At 40.9% G+C, this 20,950-nt stretch overlaps 1 protein-coding gene across 2 annotated transcripts; it reads right to left on the bottom strand.

Annotated features, from left to right (window-relative positions):
• Positions 1 to 215: 215 nt before the first annotated feature.
• Positions 216 to 15,788, bottom strand: LOC111142629 (spindle and kinetochore associated complex subunit 1). Of its 2 annotated transcripts, none has more exons than XM_022495936.1 (7): positions 15,753 to 15,788; positions 14,169 to 14,267; positions 10,187 to 10,311; positions 8,542 to 8,639; positions 5,312 to 5,449; positions 1,537 to 1,706; positions 216 to 738 (listed from the first exon to the last, which is right to left on the bottom strand). In XM_022495936.1, exons 2-7 carry the CDS (start codon positions 14,254 to 14,256, stop codon positions 590 to 592), a joined length of 768 nt encoding a protein of 255 aa, XP_022351644.1. In that variant the 5' UTR covers positions 14,257 to 14,267; positions 15,753 to 15,788; the 3' UTR covers positions 216 to 589. The 2 variants fall into 2 exon arrangements, with proteins under 2 accessions (XP_022351644.1, XP_022351645.1); XM_022495937.1 differs by lacking the exon at positions 15,753 to 15,788 and adding an exon at positions 14,913 to 14,929.
• Between the last annotated feature and the right edge of the window lie 5,162 nt (positions 15,789 to 20,950).

Raw genomic sequence — 20,950 nt, 5'->3', positions numbered from 1 at the left:
CTATAAATCCAACTTCGCCTGTAGACTGAAAAATGCCATTGTTAGAAATTTGACATTAACAACCTTTAATTCTAAAGAGCCTGGGTATCACTGAAGCACCTGAGTGGCTTAGTTGGTTAAGTATCTGACTCTTGGTCTCAGCTCAGGTCTTGATCTCAGAGTTGTGAGTTCAAGCCTTGCACTGAGCTCCATGCTGGGTGTGGAGCCTACTTTAAAAAAAGAAAAAGAGAAAGCAAGCCTGGGTACCTTTGACCTTATCTTCTTGAACTTTTTCTTCCATTATCACATGTGCATCTATCTTATTGAGGTCTACAGCACTGTCACTAAACACAAAAATTAACCATGAATATTTTTTAGTTCCATTATATGCCTAGCACAGAGGTTCATCTGGTAGGGGGTTAAATACGTTCTGAAAGAAAGTGAATTTTAAAATATATATGCTTTACCTCCTAAAAATTTTTGTTTTTATAGGAAGCTAGAAAAGAAAATGAAAAAGCCAAAGAAATCATTTATAAAGAAATTACATATAAGGAAACCACGGGAGTGGCCTACACCCCATATTTGGCCAGTTCAAAAGATCACACAGGCTTCAAGTTATGACATATCGGGTAAGGCCTCCCCCGCGGACCTCTGAGAGCCTCCGGCAGTGTCGTAAGATATTCAGTATCACGTGAAACCGCTTGTCAGCTTTCAAAGCTGTGAACTCCTTTATGTCAGCTTCCACTATGAAATAATGACCTGAAAAGAAAGATATTAGTACTACTTTTCGTAAGGACAACTTTCAGGATGAGATTTAAAGGGATTACATTGTGACCATGAATAACATGGATCATTTTTACTATCATTAGGCACCCAAAGTTGAGAACAGGTATCCTCGCTGAAATTATCAGTATTCTCTCACCTGAAGTTGCGTGATGTTTAGCGAAGCATTCTAGAAATGTAGCCCTGCTTATTGTATTACTAGCTGTCTGCTGATTATCTTCTGAACAACTGACTTTTCAAGAAGAAATATGGGATAGTGGTTAAGAGAATGAAATCACTGGCAACTCCATCCCTTAACTGGCTGACCTCGGACAAGAACGGGACGCTTTCTCTGCCTCATCTGCAAAATGGGGTAACTGCACATAGCTCGTAAGATGTGAGGACTAGAGCTCTCAGTACACTATCTGGCACGTGGTAAGTGTTTTCATTACTACTCCAATTCTGAAAACACTGGGTAGAGCTTTATAATAGACTCTAAAGTAGTGTTTCTCCGCCTCGGAACTGGAGACACCTGGAGCTAGGTATTTCTTTCCGTGACAGTGGTCTTGTGCACTGTACTCAACTGTGTTTTTAGTCTCCGGACGCCAGTGGCAGCCCAGCCCTAGCTGTAACAACCTGAATTATCTCCAGCAATGGAGAAAAAGTGCCCTACTGGGAAAACCACTCCTGGTTGAGAACTACCTCTCTAGATTCAGAGTTTTCTAGAATTCACCTTGTTTCTCACGATTTAGCTGCACTCCAAACATGCACACATATATAAGCTATCATTTTTACCTTTGGTATCTTTTGTTTCTTCGTCAATAAATCTGTGGTAGAGATTTCTGGCCACGGAACTCATGGACTTTTTTGGTTGATGTAGGATCTTGTATTTACTAACCACTGCCTTGTTGATTTCTTTAATAACATCATTAATTTGACAATAGGTTAAGCGAGATTTCATGTACCTGCAAATAAGTATGTGATTAATTTTTAAAGAATCATTATACAAAATTATTTTTTCTTTGAAAAGTGTTTACGTATGATGACTTTATACAGAAGCAAAGCTACTAGAACTCTTCATAAAAATACATACATATGTATAGGCACTTGTGTGGCTCACTTGGTTGAGCGTCCAACTCTTGGTTTAAGCTCAGGTCATTATCTCAGGGTCGTGAGATGGAGCCCAGTGTCCAGATCCACGTTTAGCATGGAGTCTGCTGGCGATTTTTTCTCTCCCTTTCCCCTTGCCCCCAGCCCCCACCAAAATAAATAAATAAATATTTTTAAAAAATGTATATCAACTTCCAAATAAACATATCTCAATAGCTGAAAAATTAAATAGAAACACAGAGTATCAGTTGCTTAACTTCTCTATTTATATCTGGATGTATTCATCTCCATTCTCTGCCTTAATACTTAATACTGCCTTAATACTCAGACTTAATACTACAATTTAAAAAAGGGTCTCAAATATTACAATTTAAAACAGGGTCTCTTGCTGGTTAACCGCAAGAGAGAAGTTTATTTAAACATCTTTAAATGTTTGTGAGCAAGGGAAAGAAAAACTTAAATATTAAGGGACACCTGGGTGGTTCAGTTGTTAAGTGTCTACCTTTGGCTAGGGTCACGATCCCAGCGTCCTGGGATCGAGCCCTGCATCGGGCTCCCTGGTCAGTGGGAAGCCTGCTTCTCCCTCTCCCTCTCCCTCTGCCCTTGCTTGTGTTCCCTCTCTTTCTATCAAATAAATAAATAAAATCTTTAAAAATATATATAAATAGGGGTGCCTGGGTGGCTCAGTGGATTAAAGCCTCTTTTAGCTCAGGTCATGATCCCAGTGTCCTGGGATCGAGCCCCGCATCGGGCTCTCAGCTCAGCGGGGAGCTTGCTTCCCCCTCTCTCTCTGCCTACTTGTGATCTGGCAAATAAATAAATAAATAAAATATTTTAAATATATATATATATATATATGTATATATATATAAATATATATTAAGTAGCTTACATAACTATACCACTCTGGTTTTCTGCTAACTTATCTGTTCTGAGAAAGAAAGGGGAGGAGGGGAAGGGAAGATGAAAAACAAAGACCACAACAAAGATGGTGAGGACAATCAGGACAGAGGGCCAATAGTGCAGCATGGCAGAGGAAAGGGTCTGGGGGCGAGTTGCAGGGCAGAGGGGAGCCAGTGTGCAGCTAAATCCACTCTTCCAATCCCATCTCCCACTTGCCATCCTCCCAGTCACCGTACAGTCTTAGAATAAGGCTGAAACAGGAGACTCGATTTCTCTGCACACACCAAAAACAAAACCCAATCACTAGCCTCAATTTTCCCCTTCAACAAACTGTGGATTCAGTATGTGAAACGCTGCCCTTCACCTCTCTCCCTAATCAAAACTTTTATAATAGGAAATAACATATATTATAATTATATATAATAATTATATATTAATATAATATAAACAATATAACATATTAATATGTAAATAATAAAATAATACAAATAATATATTAATAATAATATATTAGCAAAAAAACATTCATTTTCACTACTCTCTTCTTTTCTTTTATTTAAGAATTTTATTTATTTGAGAGAGGGAGAGAGAGCTGAGCGCGCACCTACAAGCAGGGGGAGTGGCAGGCAGAGGGAGAAGGAGAAGCAGACTTCCCCTGCACAGGGAGCCTGATGTGGAACTCGATCCCAGGACCCCAACAACATGACCTGAGCCAAAGGCAGAGCCTTAACCAACTGAGCTACCCACGAGCCCCTATTCTCTTCTTTTCTGTATTCATTTTTGCTTCTGTTGTTTGTAACTATAATTCCTACAAACTGTTGATCCTATAGCTCCCCACAAAGCAATTCCTTTAAATCCTCTGAACTATTATCTTAATTTCCTCAGTGCCCACCCCCACCTCTGTCAATGTTCTCAATCTTAACTCTACTCTCAGTATTAATGTTTTAAAGATAAAATAAAGAAAAGCCCAATGCTTGGAATACGTTCTTCCTTACCCCAATCATCTAAGTTCTCTCAGTCAGTAAATAACCCCCCTTAGTTTAAAAATGAATACTCTACCATGACTATCCTAATTTCCTTCGTCTCTTCACGGAAGCATTTTATAAAAGCCCATCTACTCCGCTGTTCCTCACAAACATTTGGTTCTTTCTTTAGCTCAGCCAATGAGCAACAAAAATAACAGTTTAAAAAATTGAATAGCATCAAACAGAATTTTCATGAAAATAAAGCTATCATAAAATAAATGACTGACCAAAAAAAAAAAAAAAAAAAGATTAAAGAGAAAGGTCAGTCTTATTTTAAGGAAATCTAACACAACTAATAAATCCAAGTTTACAATAATAGTTAACAATGGCAAAATGCTCATAAAAAAAGAGCAAGTAAACTCTATTAACAGTATAACTACATTGTTGTAATGACAATCAGAAACAACCTATTATACATGCGAAATTAAAATCTGAAAGGAAATACTCCATCTTATCTGGGTGGTAGAACGACAGGTAAATTTTTTTCTGACATTTTCTAACAAGCTGTTATTTGTAAAATGAAAGCATAATACGATATGCAACAATATAAAGCCAAGAAGTTAAGCAAAGCCCTGGAACGATGAGCGTTTAAAAACACGAGTTTCCAGGGGCACTTGGGTGGCTCAGTCGGTTAAGGCTGTGATCTCAGGGTCATGAGATTAAGCCCCACGTGGAGCCCTGCATGGGGCTCTGTGCTCAGTGGGGAGTCTGGATCTTTCTCTCTCCCCCACCCCTCTAAAATAAATAAATAAATCTTTAAACAAACAAACAGGAGTTTCCATCATGGGCTCTCCATTACTGTCTTCTATAAAGAGCAAAGCAGACCTCCTTCCAGGGAAGGAATTTTGTCTTACTCACCCCTGCACTGTTCTCAGTGACCCACAGGCCGGAACAGAACACACACTCAAACATATGTGTGGCATAAGTTGAAGAACAAATGGAAACCAAACACACACAACATTTGCCATTCTAATTCTCAAAGCTATACCGCACACGTTCCTTAAAATTACACCAAAATTGAAGCTACTTTTTTCTTTTTTAAGATTTTGTTTATTTATTTGAGAGAGGGAGTGCAAGAGAGCACAAGTGGGAAGAGGGAGAGGGACAAGCAGACTTGAAGCTAAGTGTGGAGCCTGACGCAGGGCTTGATCTCACAACCCTGAGATCATGACCTGAGCCGAAAACAAGATATGGACACTTAACCAACTGAGCCACCCAGACACCCCAAAACAGTTACTTTTAAAATGTAACTGGATAAATCTGGACCACAAAACGGTCCTGGAGAGGACTCAGCAATACCCTGACCCATCTCTAGATCTTGCTCTGAAGAGCTCTAGACCAAATAAAAACCACGATTTTAAGCATCTTCAACTAAAGATTTCCTGCATTTTCATTGTCTGAGGTAAGACTAGTTGAGAAAAGATCAATATTTGAACACAGCACGCTGTGAATATAATCAGGCTTTAGGATGTAAACAATCACGTATGTTGACCTAAAGAGTTGAACGTTAAAATTTTATCTTAAATACTTACGCTGGAATGCCATTAAATTCATCAGAAGTTATAAACGGCATTTCTTTTATACTTCTTTGTTCTTTTGGGGGCTTCTTTGTGGCTGCGGTTTCCTCAACTTTGACTGGTTCCTCAGGGTCAAGATCTGAGACATTAGCACTGCAGACAGAGATGCACAGAGGTACAAGCGATCATCAGAATTTCACAGCACACTAGGAAGTTTTCCCAACTGAAAACAATCCGCTAACAAATACAAGATTCATCTTATTATAATTGTATAGCCAAAAAAATTTTTTTAAAGATTTTATTCATTTATTTGACAGACAGAGATCACAAGTAGGCAGAGAGGCAGGCAGAGAAAAAGGAGGAAGCAGGCTCCCCGCCGAGCAGAGAGCCCAATGTGGGGCTTGAACCCAGGACCCTGAGATCATGACCTGAGCCGAAGGCAGAGGCCTCAACCCACTGAGCCACCCAGGCGCCCCTATCCAAAATTTTCTTGCTGCCCCTTCTCCTATTGTTCATGAAGATCTGAATAGTGAAGAGAACACTGAAAAAAGAAGTCCCAAATCTTTAGTAGTAGAATTATATTTACACACCCAAAACATGGGTGTATGCTGTACCTAGGCTAAACGTCTTCATCAGTTATCCCACTGGCTTCTCAAAGTCAGTATGTGTCAAGTCGAATTTATCTTAACCTCTAAACAGCTTCTCCTCCTGACTCCGTAATTCTGAACATAGAAACATTAATCTTCTTATACTTCTATTTTTCTAGTTTATCCCACTGGTTGCTAGTATCAGTCTCTGCCTGTTGCAGATTCATTTTAGTTGCCAGCAATGAGCATGGAACTTTTGGATTCAGTCCTACCTAATTTTTAGAGTCAGTGAGAAGCCTAATATAGCTCCTACCCCACTAGCTAAGAGTCTAGAAATAGGCTGTAGCTCTGGGTGATTTAGCTGCCAGGGAAGGAACAGACCTTTGTCGGCAGCAGCAAGTGAAGCCATGCTGGCTCGACTGCTCCAAAAAAGAAATGGGAGACAGGAGACAGAGCAGATCCAACCCAAGAGCAAGTGAGGGGAATCCCAGAAACACAGGAAGGTGAGACCCCAAGATGACAGCTGAGCACCAGACATGAGGCAACCAGGCCCGACTGAGGCGCCATGACTGCAGATGGACATACTGTCGGTTGTCAAGATGAAGATGGCCAATGCTATGGTACCATCAACCTTCCATGAGTGTTAACATGAGACTTCATGGTGAGCCTGGCTGACTGTTGGCTGTACTTGCTTGTCTTCACCAGATGCTAAGGAAACTCCTGATTTTTTCCTTCATGCTCTGCTGTGACTGTCAGCTGAAAAGAACCATTTCAAGCTACACAGAAAGGTTCTGCTATAACCTTGGCTGAAAGCTGGAACTAAGCCACAGTGAGGTCAGGAGAAGAAAATTCCTCCTATTCCCCAAGCCATATTCCTGCTGGATGTCTGATGTCCAGCCCACGGCACAATCCTGGCAGATGTCCTGTGATGACCTCTGCTCTGAGCTTTCATTCATGACCTTGCCCACCACTTTCTCTTCGTGCAGGGAAACTGCAGGGGAGCCTGACCATGCCAGGCACTCTGGAGCTTATCTTTTTCTAGAGAACTTCAACCATCCGCAGTAATGTGGCTCATCTCCCACACGGCAAGGCTCATGCCTTCCTTTCAGTTTTTCAAATTTAAGCAGCATCATGTTTATAGAAACACATATGCAAGAGTATGATTATCACAAACAGCAGGATGGCTACCTCTTTGATAAAGGAAAGGTCTGCAAGAGAAGAAGGGTTGTAAGGTACAGGTAATATCGTATTTCTTAATCTGAAAGTTAGATACACCGATGTTTGTTTAATTCTTCTTCAATTTGCACAAATAATGGTTAGTCACTTTTCTGGATATATATGATACATTTCAGAAGTTAAAAATGTTTATATTACGCATGGTATGTTTTTACACCCTTGGAACCCCCTTTTAGAAATGTAACTTTGGTGGCAGATGCCTGGAGAGGGGGAGCAGTAGAACCACGGAAGGACAAAGCACAGGAGCTCTCAAATCACAGAGACACGTGATGATGGGAGATCGCACTCAGAGCCAGCTGATGAGAACACAAGGGAGGGCTGGGACAGACAAGCCCCCCAGAGGCAGTGTGCATGGCTGAGGGCTACAGAGAGAAAGACAGGCAGAAGGTACCCAGCTCCTGTCCAGCGGATGGGAGGAAGACAGCAGGCATGATGGGTTGGTAACAAGGAACTGGTTGGTTTGGCCTCAGACATGCAGAGCTGGAGGGAACAGCTCATGTGCTAGGCTCCTGGCAAGCAGCAGAGGTCACGTCAAGGCTGGAGTTGGGACATTTGAGAGCACTGACTGTGGTGGAAGGGAAGCGTGAGCCAAACACAGCCTTAGGAGATGCCAGTAATTTAAAGGAGGGCAGAGAAATGGGAGGCAGCCAAGTCAGAGATGTGGGATGACAACGGAGCACTGGGGCAGAGCAGAACACAGAGTTTCAGAAACAAAGAGACAGCGAAATACAATCTGGAAAGAAGGATCAGGGCTGCAGGGGAATTTCTGGGTCAGCTTCCTAAGTGTGGTGGTACTAGCAGCCCAGGGACAGGTGGAGGGGCTCTGGGGAAAAGGGGAGGCGCAAACACATACTGGTGGGGGACACACAGGGGACACTAGTTGTGGGGGAGGGAAGCAAAGCTAAGTGTTTTGTTCCTTTGGCTGTTTTTAAGATGGGAACTTCATTAAGCTTATTTTTGCCCTAAGACAGTGGTTCTCAAGGATCGGGGAGAGTCTGTCCCCCAGAGGACACATGGCAATGTGAGGAGACATTTTTTCATTGTCACAACTGGGCATGGGTGCGGGTGGGGGGATGGGGGTTGCCCCTGACATGTAGTTGGTAGACGGAGATCAGGCATGCTACTGAACCTCCTCACTGTCCTCACAACAAGGAATCATCTGGCTTAAGATGGCCGAGGTTGACAAACTCTGGTCTGAGGTAAAGAAACGAGACAAAGTGGGAAAGAGAGCCTCAGGGATGCTTGCCCATGGGAAAGGGGCGCGACGATTTCTGCGGAGGCAGCAGGATAACTATTTCTAGGGTAAATGTCAAGAAAATTAACAAACACTAACAAAACCACAAGTCCATAAGAAAGCAAAGAGCTGAGGTGTTGAAGAGTTTGATAAATGCAGATAGCAAGAATAATTATAAATACGCTTACAAGTTCTGGCTTGCTGTTACTTGAGGCAAATGGGGAGGAATGTTTTCTTTGAGATGCTCCACGTCTTTATAATCCTCTTCAAGGGATTCACAGAGTTCCTAAAATTAAAAAAAAAAAAAAAAAAAAAAATGCTCCCAAGTAAGCGTCTGTCCCACCTGTGTGTGTTTTAAGACATTGTAAAGAGCACAATCACAACCGCAACGACAATGACTGGGAGTGTTCAGAACACAGAGGAGATGGGAAAGCACTGACTATAGCAATATTTTTTTAAAAACCCTCTGGTTTCCAGAGCTGGTTCTGGATGGCAATACAGTAGCTTTCTCTACTGGTTTTCAGAGAACAACTGTTATAATCACATTACAGCAGGGAGGGCTGACATGTCACCTTGGAGAGCAACTAAAAAATGCGTGAAGGATTTTCGTTTGTCATTCTGGTAAATTGCTTTTGTCGACTTAACAAACATTCCCCGGTGTTATCTGTACAGCAGCGCCAGGAGGATGGTGCGTGGCTGGAGCACACGTCCGAGACGCTCCTCAGAACCACCAGCATCGCTGACACCCACATACCCTGGCTTAATGGAAATTTCCACTGGGTTATGACTGCTTTGCTTTTGTTTTGTCTTTACCTTTCACTAGAACTTGAGGCTATGAACTCATGCAAATTTAATAAGAAAAATACTCAACACCTTTGGATTGCCGTCTTCTGATTCTCAATCGTAAGATGAACGAAAATTCTCAATAGCCTTCAATTCTGAACGTAACATTCTCTAGGCCCACACTTAACTCTGGGCACTCCTGGATAGGTTAGAACTGAAACCACTATTGGTTTCTGTTTTGAATTTATAAGACATCTTTCTTTCTAAGAGCTGAATGATATTCACAGCCACTAATTTCATTTCAACAGTAGTAGGATTCATGCCCATTCCTATAGTTGAAAAGTGGATTATTTTAAATGAAAAAAATTAAGGATTATAAGGCTGAAAGGGACCATAGAGGCCACCTCATTCAATCTCAGGGAACCCACCAACAGCTCCAACAGCACAAGGTAACTATGTATAGGTTGTGTATTTTCCCAGAAGTACACAAGCACTTTCATTAGCTTAGTCAGTTAGAAAGCTTATTTAAAACAAAATGGGGTGTGAATGAGACTCAAATTTTTCTGTACTTGAGAATCCTTATATCACGCTTTATAGAACAGAGAAATGTAAAATAGAAGGGACCTAAGAAATAGTTCAGTATGACCCATTATTTTCCAAAGGTTGACCACAAGACCCAAAGAGGTAAAAGGGCTTTCTCAGGGTGGCAGAGGGTGCTGAGGGCAGCCAGGGCGAGAATCTGCATCTCCTCACCCCAGGCTAGGTGTTCCTTCCACATCACTCTATCAGATCCTTCGTTTAAATTAATGCTACCAAGATTTATTTAGGAAATCTTCCTTTTCAGTACAGTTCAATTTCACTGGCTACCAACATAAAGAAACAAACACCTGAGGAGCTCTGGAGTCCTTTATACTAAGAAGATACAGTGTATACCATTAATAATAATTTACAGCTAAGAACATTTGGAATGTAAAGAATCCTTCAGAATTCCCTGGGGATTAGGCAGTTTGTATTTATTGCCCTTTCGTTTCTTCATTAGAAAAACATTACCTTGAGTGAATGGTTGGTTTGTTCTTGATACTCAATCTCCAATTCCAATTTATTTAGAAGTTCATTTACTACAATGATCTCATCTCCTATTTTATCTAACATAGTCCTCAAGGCAGGTTCCTGACCTATTAGTAGACAAAGAGATAATGAAAAATCAAGTATACAGAAAAGTATTAGCACACTGTATTCTTCTCAATCGTACCCAATTAAACTCTTGGGCCAGAGCTTTACCTTAGAGAGACACTTGTGGGGAGGAGAAAGGACTACTGTTTCAGGTTCTAGAACTTGTCTCCATGGATAATCTTTTTTTTTTTTTTTTAAGATTTTATTTATTTATTTGACAGACAGAGATCACAAGTAGGCAGAGAGGCAGGCAGAGAGAGAGGAAGGGAAGCAGACTCCCTGCTGAGCAGAGAGCCAGATGCAGGGCTTGATCCCAGGACCCTGGGATCATGACCTGAGCTGAAGGCAGAGGCTTTAACCCACTGAGCCACCCTGGCGCCCTCCATGGATAATCTTAAGACCTCATTTCTAAGTAATATGGTAGTGAAGGAAGAGAGAGGTAAGTACAAAGTGTCCCCTGAGTCCCTTGATTTTGGCAAAGTCCTCGACTATAATAAAACACCTAGAAATGTTGGATTAAAAAAAAAAAAAAAACCACAGGGGCACCTGGGTGGCTCAGTGGGTTAAAGCCTCTGCCTTCGGCTCAGGTCGTGATCCCAGGGTCCTGGGATTGAGCCCCGCGTCGGGCTTTCTGCTCGGCAGGGAGCCTGCTTCCCTTCCTCTCTCTGCCTGCCTCTCTGCCTACTTGTGATCTCTATCTGTCAAATAAGTAAATAAAATCTAAAAAAAAAAATAAAAAAAAATAAAAAAAATTTAAAAAAAAAACACAAAAAACCCTTCTACCCTCAACCCTTCTACAGTTGAGCTTTCTTGAGAATAAGATAAATCTCCAATGGCTTCGGCATGAAGACACACCCACAGACAGGCAATATGGGGGAGCTGATGCTACAGCAGCCCCAACTGGGTGTGCAGAGGAAACCTGGAGAGAGGAGTTTACCAGTCTCAGCAACCCAACACACTTGGTTTTAATGGGGTCAAGAACCAAGGCTTTGATAACTCAAAGCACAGGGTGTTGGAAGTAAGAATCCCAAGGGAGACTCATTCATGGGGTAAACCTTCAGTGAAATTGCATTCCTCAAAATTCTGTCACTGGCCAGAGAGAGAAGCTTTTGTTTTGGACTGGCTCTCAAGGGTATGTGGAAGATGGGGGAGAGTTTCTCTTTATAATTTGTAGTAGTGGCTTGGGATGCACTTGGGTTTGAGATTCATATTAAACAGAAAAAGTAACATAAAAGTCACAGGCTAGTCATAAGCCTGGAGTTTTTGACAGAAACAAACATCAGGCGTTTATAAAGTAGCATGCTCTCATACTCCCAACACCCCCTCCAGCACCCCTCTTTAGTTCCATAGATTTGAGAATGGGAAAACCAGAGTCTCCTCCTCCCTAGAAATAAAAGTAGTAATAAAAAAAATTTTTATGAGATCAAAAGCACAAAAGAAAAAATATCCTCATAATCAAGTATTTCCATCTTTACTTCTAATAACCAATGAAATGTAAGTAAGTAAAGAAACTGTTAGGGAGATGAGGAAAAAAATAAAGAAAAGCACAATTCGACCATATCTGTAGATTCTGGAGGCTGTAGTGTGAAATGGCCAGAAGGTCTAAGACCTAAAGTCAGAGACACCGGCCCCTACCTCAAGGTTACTGTGAAGATAAGCAACAACATATATATAAGATAGGTTGAACATTGTGCCTGGAATCTAGTAAAACACTCAGTAAATGCTAACTACTATTCCTCATCAACATGACAAGCAATATACAATTCTTATCTAATATCATTATCATTATCATATCATAATCATATCATTATCTAATATCTAATAATTCATATCTAATATCAATGTTAATCACATTTGACAGTAGGTTCATAACGACTAAAAGAAATTAGTAAGTAAGTAAGAGTACAGGTGTCTCTATCAAGATTAATTTCAGGGAGTTAAATAACTAGTTTGGACACACTTGCATTTCAAATAACTTTTAGTCGCCTCATTTTAGGGCCGTGTCTACTGATTTAGTAACTTACTACAGCTAGAGTGGCAAACAGATAAGGGCAAACAGAGTGAGCTCTATTACATGAGCTATGGAGGGGCGCCTGGATGGCTCAGTGGGTTAAGCCTCTGCCTTCAGCTCAGGTCATGATCTCAGGGTCCTGGGATCGAGCCCCACATTGTGCTCTCTGCTCGGAGGGGAGTCTGCTTCCCCCCACCCCTCTACCTGCCTCTCTGCCTACTTGTGGTCTCTGTCAAATAAATAAAATCTTTAAAAATAAATAAATAAATAAATAAGCTATGGAATAGCTTATTTAGACAAATCATTCTCTCCACATACAAATGATAGTTAGTGTGTAGTGATCTAATAGGTCACATTGCTTCGGCAAACCTCATGCTTTGGTGGGGTCATTTGAATTCAAGGTTTAGTTGTTTTAGAGGTCTCTAAATAAAATTTAGAGAGTAATCATGCCCCCTAGAAAGAGAGACATTAAAAATCTAGATGTCCTTTTTGGGTTATTCAATAAAAGTGGCACAGAAGTAGAAAGAATACTAGACTGGGAATCAGGATACAAAATGGTAGTCCCAACGGACCACCATGAGCTAGGGAGCTCGGCAAGTGACTTGACTTCTGAGAGTCATGTGTGAAATGAGAGAGCTGGAGGAGTAGAACCCACAGTCCCCTCAGCTTGCACTTTCTACAGAGAAAGTAAGCCGTAAATTGTACAATGGGTGATGTTCCTTTACTGAAGGTTCTCGACAAGAAATGAAGAATACAAAAGTCTTCTCTTTCTAGGGGGCATGATTACTGTAGGATAAAGAGATAAAATTTAGAGACCTCTAAAACAACTAAACCTTGAATTCAAATGACCCCACCAAAGCATGAGGTTTGCCGAAGCAATGTGACCTATTAGATCACTACACACTAACTATCATTTGTATGTGGAGAGAATGATTTGTCTAAATAAGCTATTCCATAGCTTATTTATTTATTTATTTATTTTTAAAGATTTTATTTATTTGACAGAGATCACAAGTAGGCAGAGAGGCAGGTAGAGGGGTGGGGGGAAGCAGACTCCCCTCTGAGCAGAGAGCACAATGTGGGGCTCGATCCCAGGACCCTGAGATCATGACCTGAGCTATAGAAACTCTTTAAAAACATTATAATTTCATATTTTTAAAAATGTCTTAAATTATCAATTCATTGTACAAACTACAGTGAAATTCACCACAATTTTCCCAGCAAATAGAATTCTGCCTATAAATAAATCTTAAGCTCTCCTAGTATAGACTCGGGAGCTCACAATTTTTGTAAACAGTATTTTCCCAGACTTGACAAGGATCACCCATTTCTTTGCACTGTCATTGCCTCATCCTCTTTCAGCACTTCTGAATATTCTGGAAGATGGTTACAACCTCCAAGCTTCTGGACATTAAAAAACTGGACATTTTCAATCAGTTGTTTCCTAGTCATATATAAAGATCAGCTTCCTGCAAAGCAAGCTGCTAGATGGATAATGGGCTATTTTTACCCCTGTGGGTCTTTTCCACTTCTATTTTTATCCCTTACATTTCAGTATCTCTAGCTTTACCACCACAAATGCCAGATAACCTTCAAATCTTCCTATTGTATCTTGTGTATCTCAGAAAAACACAAGCCATTAAGTCTAATTAATATTCAGGTCATTGTTCAATATAACTTACGTTTTAGTACTCTGCTATATTCAAACTATTAATGCTGGAGCGCTTCAAAAAAACCACTGTTTGAAAGTTAAAATTACCTTTCACTTAACCAGGCTTGGGATATTCAAAGTGGAACAATAATTAAAATGCATTTTACATCTATGTCAGTGGAATCTGTTCTACTTACCACAGTTTCTTAGTGACAGAGTTCTTTTAATATTGCTAATCTTTTCATTAATATGAGAGCATAATTGTTCCAGATCTGAGGAGGCCATCCTTTAAGCCTCTGAAGAAAAAATAAAGAAATAAACATTTACAAAGACAGAAAGGACAAGTTTCTGTTTATTTTCAGAATCCAATACTGGCATTTACCAGTATTGATCCAGTAATGTGATCCAGTAAGTGGACCACAGATGTGATCCAGTAAATCATATCTTGAAAAGAAAGTGCAAAAACTCAATTTCTTCCAATTCTACAAAATTCAGTTTTTAACTAGAGTCCAATACTGACTTGTCTTTGAGCCTTCTGTAATCAATGCATCCCAAACCAAGGTACAGGGGACTCAGGGGGACAAATGCACGACTTATATATAAAGACAACTCTGAAATTTTCTTTAAAAATGTAAAATACACATGAATTAAAAAGAAAGCACACAGTAAGGGCAAAGAAACGAGTCCAAGTGAGCATTTCTCCCAGGCTGCGGGGGACTGGAGCTTTACGGTTTGGAGCTGATACAGAGGCAGAGGGAGGGGAAGGAAAGGAGTCAGTTATTCATTCCGAGGGTAGGACAGATCTAAAGCTCCAGCCAGCCGAGCGGTGGGGTAGAAGAGCGCAGTCCCTCGGCTCGGCCTGGCGGCCCCGCGCCCCCATTCTACCCAAACAATGCCTCCGCCGGCCTCCAAGGGCAGGATCCCCAACTTCAGATTCCAACCTGCCGCGGGTCCGGGAGCAAAGCGCCACTCTCTACAGGATCGCCAGCCGCCGAGACTCCAGCCTCGGAAGCCCGGGATAAGAGACTCCCGGAGCGAAATTCAAAGTGCCCGCCGGGCCCCCGCGCCGCGCAGGCGCACCTCGGCGCTCCCGGAACGCGGGCTGCTGGAGTTCCGGCGCCCTCAAGGGCCACAGCGGGGCGGGGAAAAAGGCGGGGCTGGGGGGGGATTGACGCGCAAGTCTGCGGGAGCCCACAGCTCCTCCCAGTCCAGGCGGTCTCGGATGATCCTGGTCACTCGTCCAGTCTCGGCTGCAGGCCGGCCGGGGCTCGCGCGCTCCGGGAATCAAATGGTGAGCTCTAACAGTAGGTGTCCAGGCTGGTGGCAACGTTAGAATCACCAGGGACAGCTTTTACAAATTCCAATGCCTACGCTGGACCCCAAGTCTTTGAAATCAGGCACCCTGGAAGTGGGGTTCACGCCCTAATATTCTAAAAACCACCCCAGAAAATTCAAAAAATCCCTCCAGTTTGTGAGCTTAAAGACAGAGACCTTCTCTTCCTAGAGTTTAGAGCCTCTGTAAGGGCAAATACAAATTTAAACTAAGAAAAAGGGTTAATTCTCCCTGTTGGGGGAAAAAAAAAAGAAAGTATCCCCAAGCTGGCGTGGCAACTCCACAGTCATCAACTATCCAGATTCCTTCTTTCTTTTGACCACACCATCCGTAGCATCATGCATTCTGGCCTTGGGATTTCCTGTGATGCAAGATGACCCCTAGTTCCTTCCTCAGATCTCGGTCTACGGCAGCAGAAAGAAGAGGCAAGGGTAACAGGTTCGCTTACCAGCTGAGCCACCATCTTTAAAAAGTTTTTTTGGAAGCCACACCCAGTGGCTTCTCTCTGCTTTCCACAGGCCATTCACATCTGCAAAGTAGATTAAAAGAAAAAAAATTATTAATTTTTTTTTTTTTTTTATTTAGACAGTTACATTGCATCCTCAACCATATAGGGGTTCTGTTTGTAAGGGAGAAGGAGAGCATAGGTTCTGGGTAGACAAATAGCATACTTGGCCGTTTCTACTTATTACTTTGAAAAATTTCTGGGAACTTTCAAACTTAAGTTAAAATAGGATAGTGAACCCCATGCTCAACCCATCACCCCAGCTTCAACCATTATTAACTTATCTCAAATCGTGTTTCATCTGTACCTCTTCTCCTCTCACCCTTTTCCTACTGGAATTTTTTTTTCCTACTGGAATATTTTGAAGCAAATTTCAGATATTGTATCTTTCCATCCAAAAACGTTTATATGCTTATCTTCAGAAGATAGAAACTCTTTAAAAATCACATTAGCATTATTACACACAAATATTTTAACAATTATTTCTGAATAACAAATATCCAGCCAATGTTCAGTTTCCCCTGATTGTATCACTGTTTATTTTAAAAACTATTGGTTTGATTTAGAATCCAAATAAGAGTTACACATTATTTGGTTGATACATTTTCAATGTTTCTTTTAATTTTGACACACCTACTTGTCTAAAACTAAAGTCCTTTAACAGAACAAAGCCTTTCATTGTAGAACTAAATGTGAGGCTTCAAATGTCAATATCTAAGAAAAATAACACAACAACACAAATGCACCCTGTAGCATCAAGCACAAACATTTTCAGATTCTTTCCCATGAGAAAATAAACAGGAAGACCAAAGCATAAAGACAGTAAATACAAGGTGGGGGGGAATATGGGGGGGGAAATTGAGCAATTAGATTGCACTGCCTGATTCATAATTCTTCCCAGATAGGATTATTTATCAGGATTTCAAGTACAATGGCCGAAACTCAATCCAAACCGACTTAAGCAAGGAAAAAAGACTTTCTTTGGCTTATAAAACTGTAAAGTTTGCATATATATGTGTCTACGGTTGTAGATGGACCCAGGAACTCAAACATCCTATTAAAGAACTGTCTCCTCTCAGTTCTGCATTCCTCTGTGTCGATTCCATTTTCAGGCAGGCTTTTCCCTATGGTAACCTCTGGTACTTCTAGACTTATACTCTAATAGGTTAGCAGTTCTTGCTTTCCCAACAGATCTAGCAAAAGCCCCAGGATTTCACCTCATTGTCCTTATTTGGGTCATCTGCCCAGTCTTAAACTAATCAGCCTGTTAAGGGGGGGTGGAATGGTCTGATTGGCTAGACATTCAGGAGCTGGAAGTTAGGATAATCCTACCCTAAACAGGGGATCCAAAAGTAGGACAGAAGTAGTTTCTGAAACATTATTTTATGGGAAAGGAGGAGGAAGCTGGGAAGGGTTGTTTTGACCAAAAGTTTGCTGGGGAAGAGCAAGAGTTCAGAGTGATGATGATTTCTCATTGGCTGAGTTGCAGAGATAGTTAATTTCTCCTAGGAGATACTATGTACATCTTTCTCTGTTGAGGCTTATAATTAATGGTTCTTTCTTGTTGGTGATTCTTCTGTTGGGGTCTATAATTGACAATTCTTCCTGTAACCAACACAGAATGGTAAGGCTTCCCCTTCTAGCCACCTGATTCCACCTTAGAGAGGTTTCCCTTTGTTAATATTTACAAGAGCAAGATATAAGAAATTGCTGGACTGGTCCTTGCAAGAAATATAATCAAGAGTTAAAGCAATGTGAACTCTAGTCTCCAGGGAAAAATAATATCAGAAAACTTTCATTGGGTACTTTATCTAAGTCAAGCATTTTACACATATTACCCTGTTTAGTCTTTGTAATAAACTTATGAATACTTACAATTATGACCTGTACTTTACAGATGAGCAACTGGGGCTTATAATTAAATAACTTCCCCAAGTCAGTATCTTAGAGCCTATCCTCTTTCCCATGATGCTCTGCGGCCTTTTGGGTGCAAGGGGTCAGTCACTTGCTCCTGTGTTTTATGTTTCTGAACCTAAAGACTTCCATCATTGTTTAATTCCCTCATGTGAAGTATATTACCACATGAACAATTCTAGATTCTTTATGAATTCTAAGCTTTTGATACCCAACGGACTTTGACAAAATACTTTACTTCCTTTCTGTCTTTTTCTTGCAGCAAGGGGTCAAGTTTAATTTCTGGATGTCCCTAAGTCAGAACAATTAAGGTCCTCATTGTAGAACAAAGATCAAAAATCTCTTTAAGCCCTAGGACTCTGCATTTCTGGGAAGCTTAAGAAATATTTAATCCCCTGGTTTTGACAGTGGATAGTGACCAATAAGTTTGGGGACAGTTTTATAGCTGTCCTTTTAGAAGAGGAAAGGTCTATTGTAATAGATGGGGTACAATCTGAGATGCATCACTGATCATGAATAGGTCTGACCCTTTGGGGAGTAATAACATTCAAGGCAAGATTGTGTTTTTACATTTCCTACTAAACTATCTTCCTTTAATTTTTTTTGAAGTCATTTTCCAAGTGGCAACATTAAAATCCAAGGCATATACTCATAATACAATTCTCACAGGGACCATTTCTCAGTTCTCATTATGTCATGGCACTTGAGGTGACGCATCCCAGAAAATCAAACTCCTCACTTGTACAATGTTTCATACCCTAAAATGATTTATACCTCTGGTGGCATTTTTTTTTTTTTTTTGGTTGGTTGGTTGTTTGGTTGGTTGAGGCTTTCTTTTTTGAAACTAGAGAGAAGAGGGAAAAGAAAACTTCTAACACTTTTCCCCTAGTCTTTATCCAGTGTGTACTTTTTTAAATGTTATTGTTACAGCCCCAATTTCTGGGCCAACAGGGTGCCTTTAACAAAGTCTCAGAGGCATATAGTATGATTAGAAGTAGAGAAGGAAAGTCACAAGCTTGAAAACTACTCTGTGTGTGTGTCTCTCTCTCTCTCTCCCTCTCTGATGTCTAGAATTCTACCCATTCGTGAGACAGAGGAAAACGGGAAAAAAAAAAAAAAAAAATACCGGGAAACCTTTAGGTAGTCCCAGCTCAGTCATTAACTGGCTCTGTGAACTTGAGAAGTAGATGATTTCTGAGATTTTGTCTAGCTCAAAACATTTGGGTTTTTTCCTTCTGAAAATTATTTCCCTCTTCCTGTGACCTGCTTTTAAATATAAACATGACTAAGTGGAGAGTAATGGCCTTTAAAAAAATTAACATATAATGTATTATTACTCTAGGGGTACAGGTCTGTGAATCGTCAGGTTTACACACTTCACATCACTCACCATAGCACATACCTTCCCCAATGTCCATAACCCAAGCACCCTCTCCCTACCCCCCTGCTCCCGGCAACCCTCAGTTTATTTTGTGAGATTAAGAGTCTCTTATGGTTTGTCTGAGTAATGGCCTTTTAAGTTAAAAGGGGGGAATTAAGACCATCCTACAGATTTTCCTTTCCCTACTTCTTAACAAAAGTCTCCCAAATAAGTTTTTATTTTTTTAAATCCTCTTCCAAAAAATGACTAATAATTGGCAACAATCAAAGATAATGTAAGGTAATAAACTTCAAAACCTGATGTCAAGGAGGGAAGCAGAAGATTTTGGAGCACAGAGGAGAAGTAGAGGATGGCTTGGCACCTAAACACACCATCACCCTGAAATCTTATTGAAGAACCTACATATCTCTGAATTGAAGGAAATCTGAATGTTACCGATTGTGGGATACTTTTTCTTTTCCCCCCTATTCTTGGTCATCGCTTTCCCTCTGAGTCTAATTTCCCATTGGGAAAGGACCCAAAATTGAGAGTATTCCTCAAAGGGGTGGACTATTACTTGAAATTGTGAAAAGCAGAACAATGGTTCAGTGCACTTAACAATGAAAATGAAAAAAAAAAGGGGGAGAGTCAAGGAAGGAAGAAACCATGCAGAGATTGATAAAGAAAATGATCTACAAGAATACATATTTAAATGAATAGCAAGAGGGGCGTCTGGGTGGCGAAGTCTGTTAGGAATCCGACTCTTGGTTTTGGCTCAGGTCCTGATCTTAGTGTCCTAGGATCAGCCCCAGGTTGGGTGCCTTGCTGGGCCAAAGAGTCTGCAGAAGTTTCTCTCTCACTCTCTCTCTGCCCCTCCCCCCAACTCTCTCTTTCTCAAATAAATAAATATTTTTAAAAAATAGCAAGAAATTTTTTATCTGTATGAACTGTATATATACTAATTAAAAATAAGACCTCATCAAGAACAGAGTAAACAGAAACAAAAGAAAGAAAACAGAGAACATTAGACTTAAAAATATAAATTGAAGGTTCAAACACCACCATACACTAAATTACAAATAGCAAGGAATAGAAGAGACACCCCTGACAATTAACTAAAGAGAAAAGCTTAAGATGATCACAGTACATGCAGTTGAAGAAAAGGAAATTAAAGAAACACAGAGAAGCCCACAGAAACAGAAGATAGAAAAGATCTAACATGAGGATAATTTGTGTCCTACATGCAAAGTGTCCCCAAAATGGGCAGAAGATTTATTTTTTCTAAAGTTTTTATTTATTTATTTGAAAGAGAGAAAGCGAGCAAGCACAAGCGGGATGAGGGGCAGAGGGAGAAGCAGATTCCCAGATGAGCAGGGAGCCCGATGTAGGGCTCCTGGACTCCATCCTGGGACTCCAGAATCATGACCTGAGCCAAAGGCAGATGCTTACAGGTGCCCCAGGGCCAGATGATTTAATAAAGATGGTTCCAAAAAAAAAAAAAGTCTTTAGATGGAGAAGCACACTGCATTATTAAGGGACACTTGACAGCTATAAGTATCCAAGTTAAGTTATCCAACTTTAAGGATAAAGAAAGAATACTTTAAGCATTCGGGTAAAAAGCAAACTGACTACAAGAAGGAAAAAATGATCAGGCTGGCTGGCTCTGGCAATGGCACAGTAACATTTCCCCCCAAATTTTTATTTTGAAAAATTTCAAACATAAATAAAAATGGAAAAAGTCTGGGGTGCCTCAGGTGGCTCAGTGGGTTAAGCCTCTGCCTTCGGCTCGGGTCTTGATCTCAGGGTCCTGGGATCGAGCCCCGCATCGGGCTCTCTGCTCAGTGGGGAGCCTGCTGCCCCCCCCCCC

The sequence above is a fragment of the Enhydra lutris genome, unplaced genomic scaffold, assembly GCF_002288905.1.
Source record: "Enhydra lutris kenyoni isolate GAN:26980312 unplaced genomic scaffold, ASM228890v2 scaffoldscaffold8, whole genome shotgun sequence".
Taxonomy (NCBI): Eukaryota; Metazoa; Chordata; class Mammalia; order Carnivora; family Mustelidae; genus Enhydra; species Enhydra lutris.
This window is presented reverse-complemented; position numbering and strand designations above follow the sequence as displayed.

Bases quoted from the DNA above. Each gene is read 5' to 3' on its own strand.
- LOC111142629 (XM_022495936.1), bottom strand. From the start codon at position 14,256: ATGGCCTCCTCAGATCTGGAACAATTATGCTCTCATATTAATGAAAAG. The intron at 10,312-14,168 runs GTAAGTAGAACA...GTCTACTAATAG, and splicing joins TCTGTCACTAAGAAACTGTG to GTCAGGAACCTGCCTTGAGG. The intron at 739-1,536 runs GTAAAAATGATA...CTTTCTTTTCAG, and splicing joins AGAAACAAAAGATACCAAAG to GTCATTATTTCATAGTGGAA.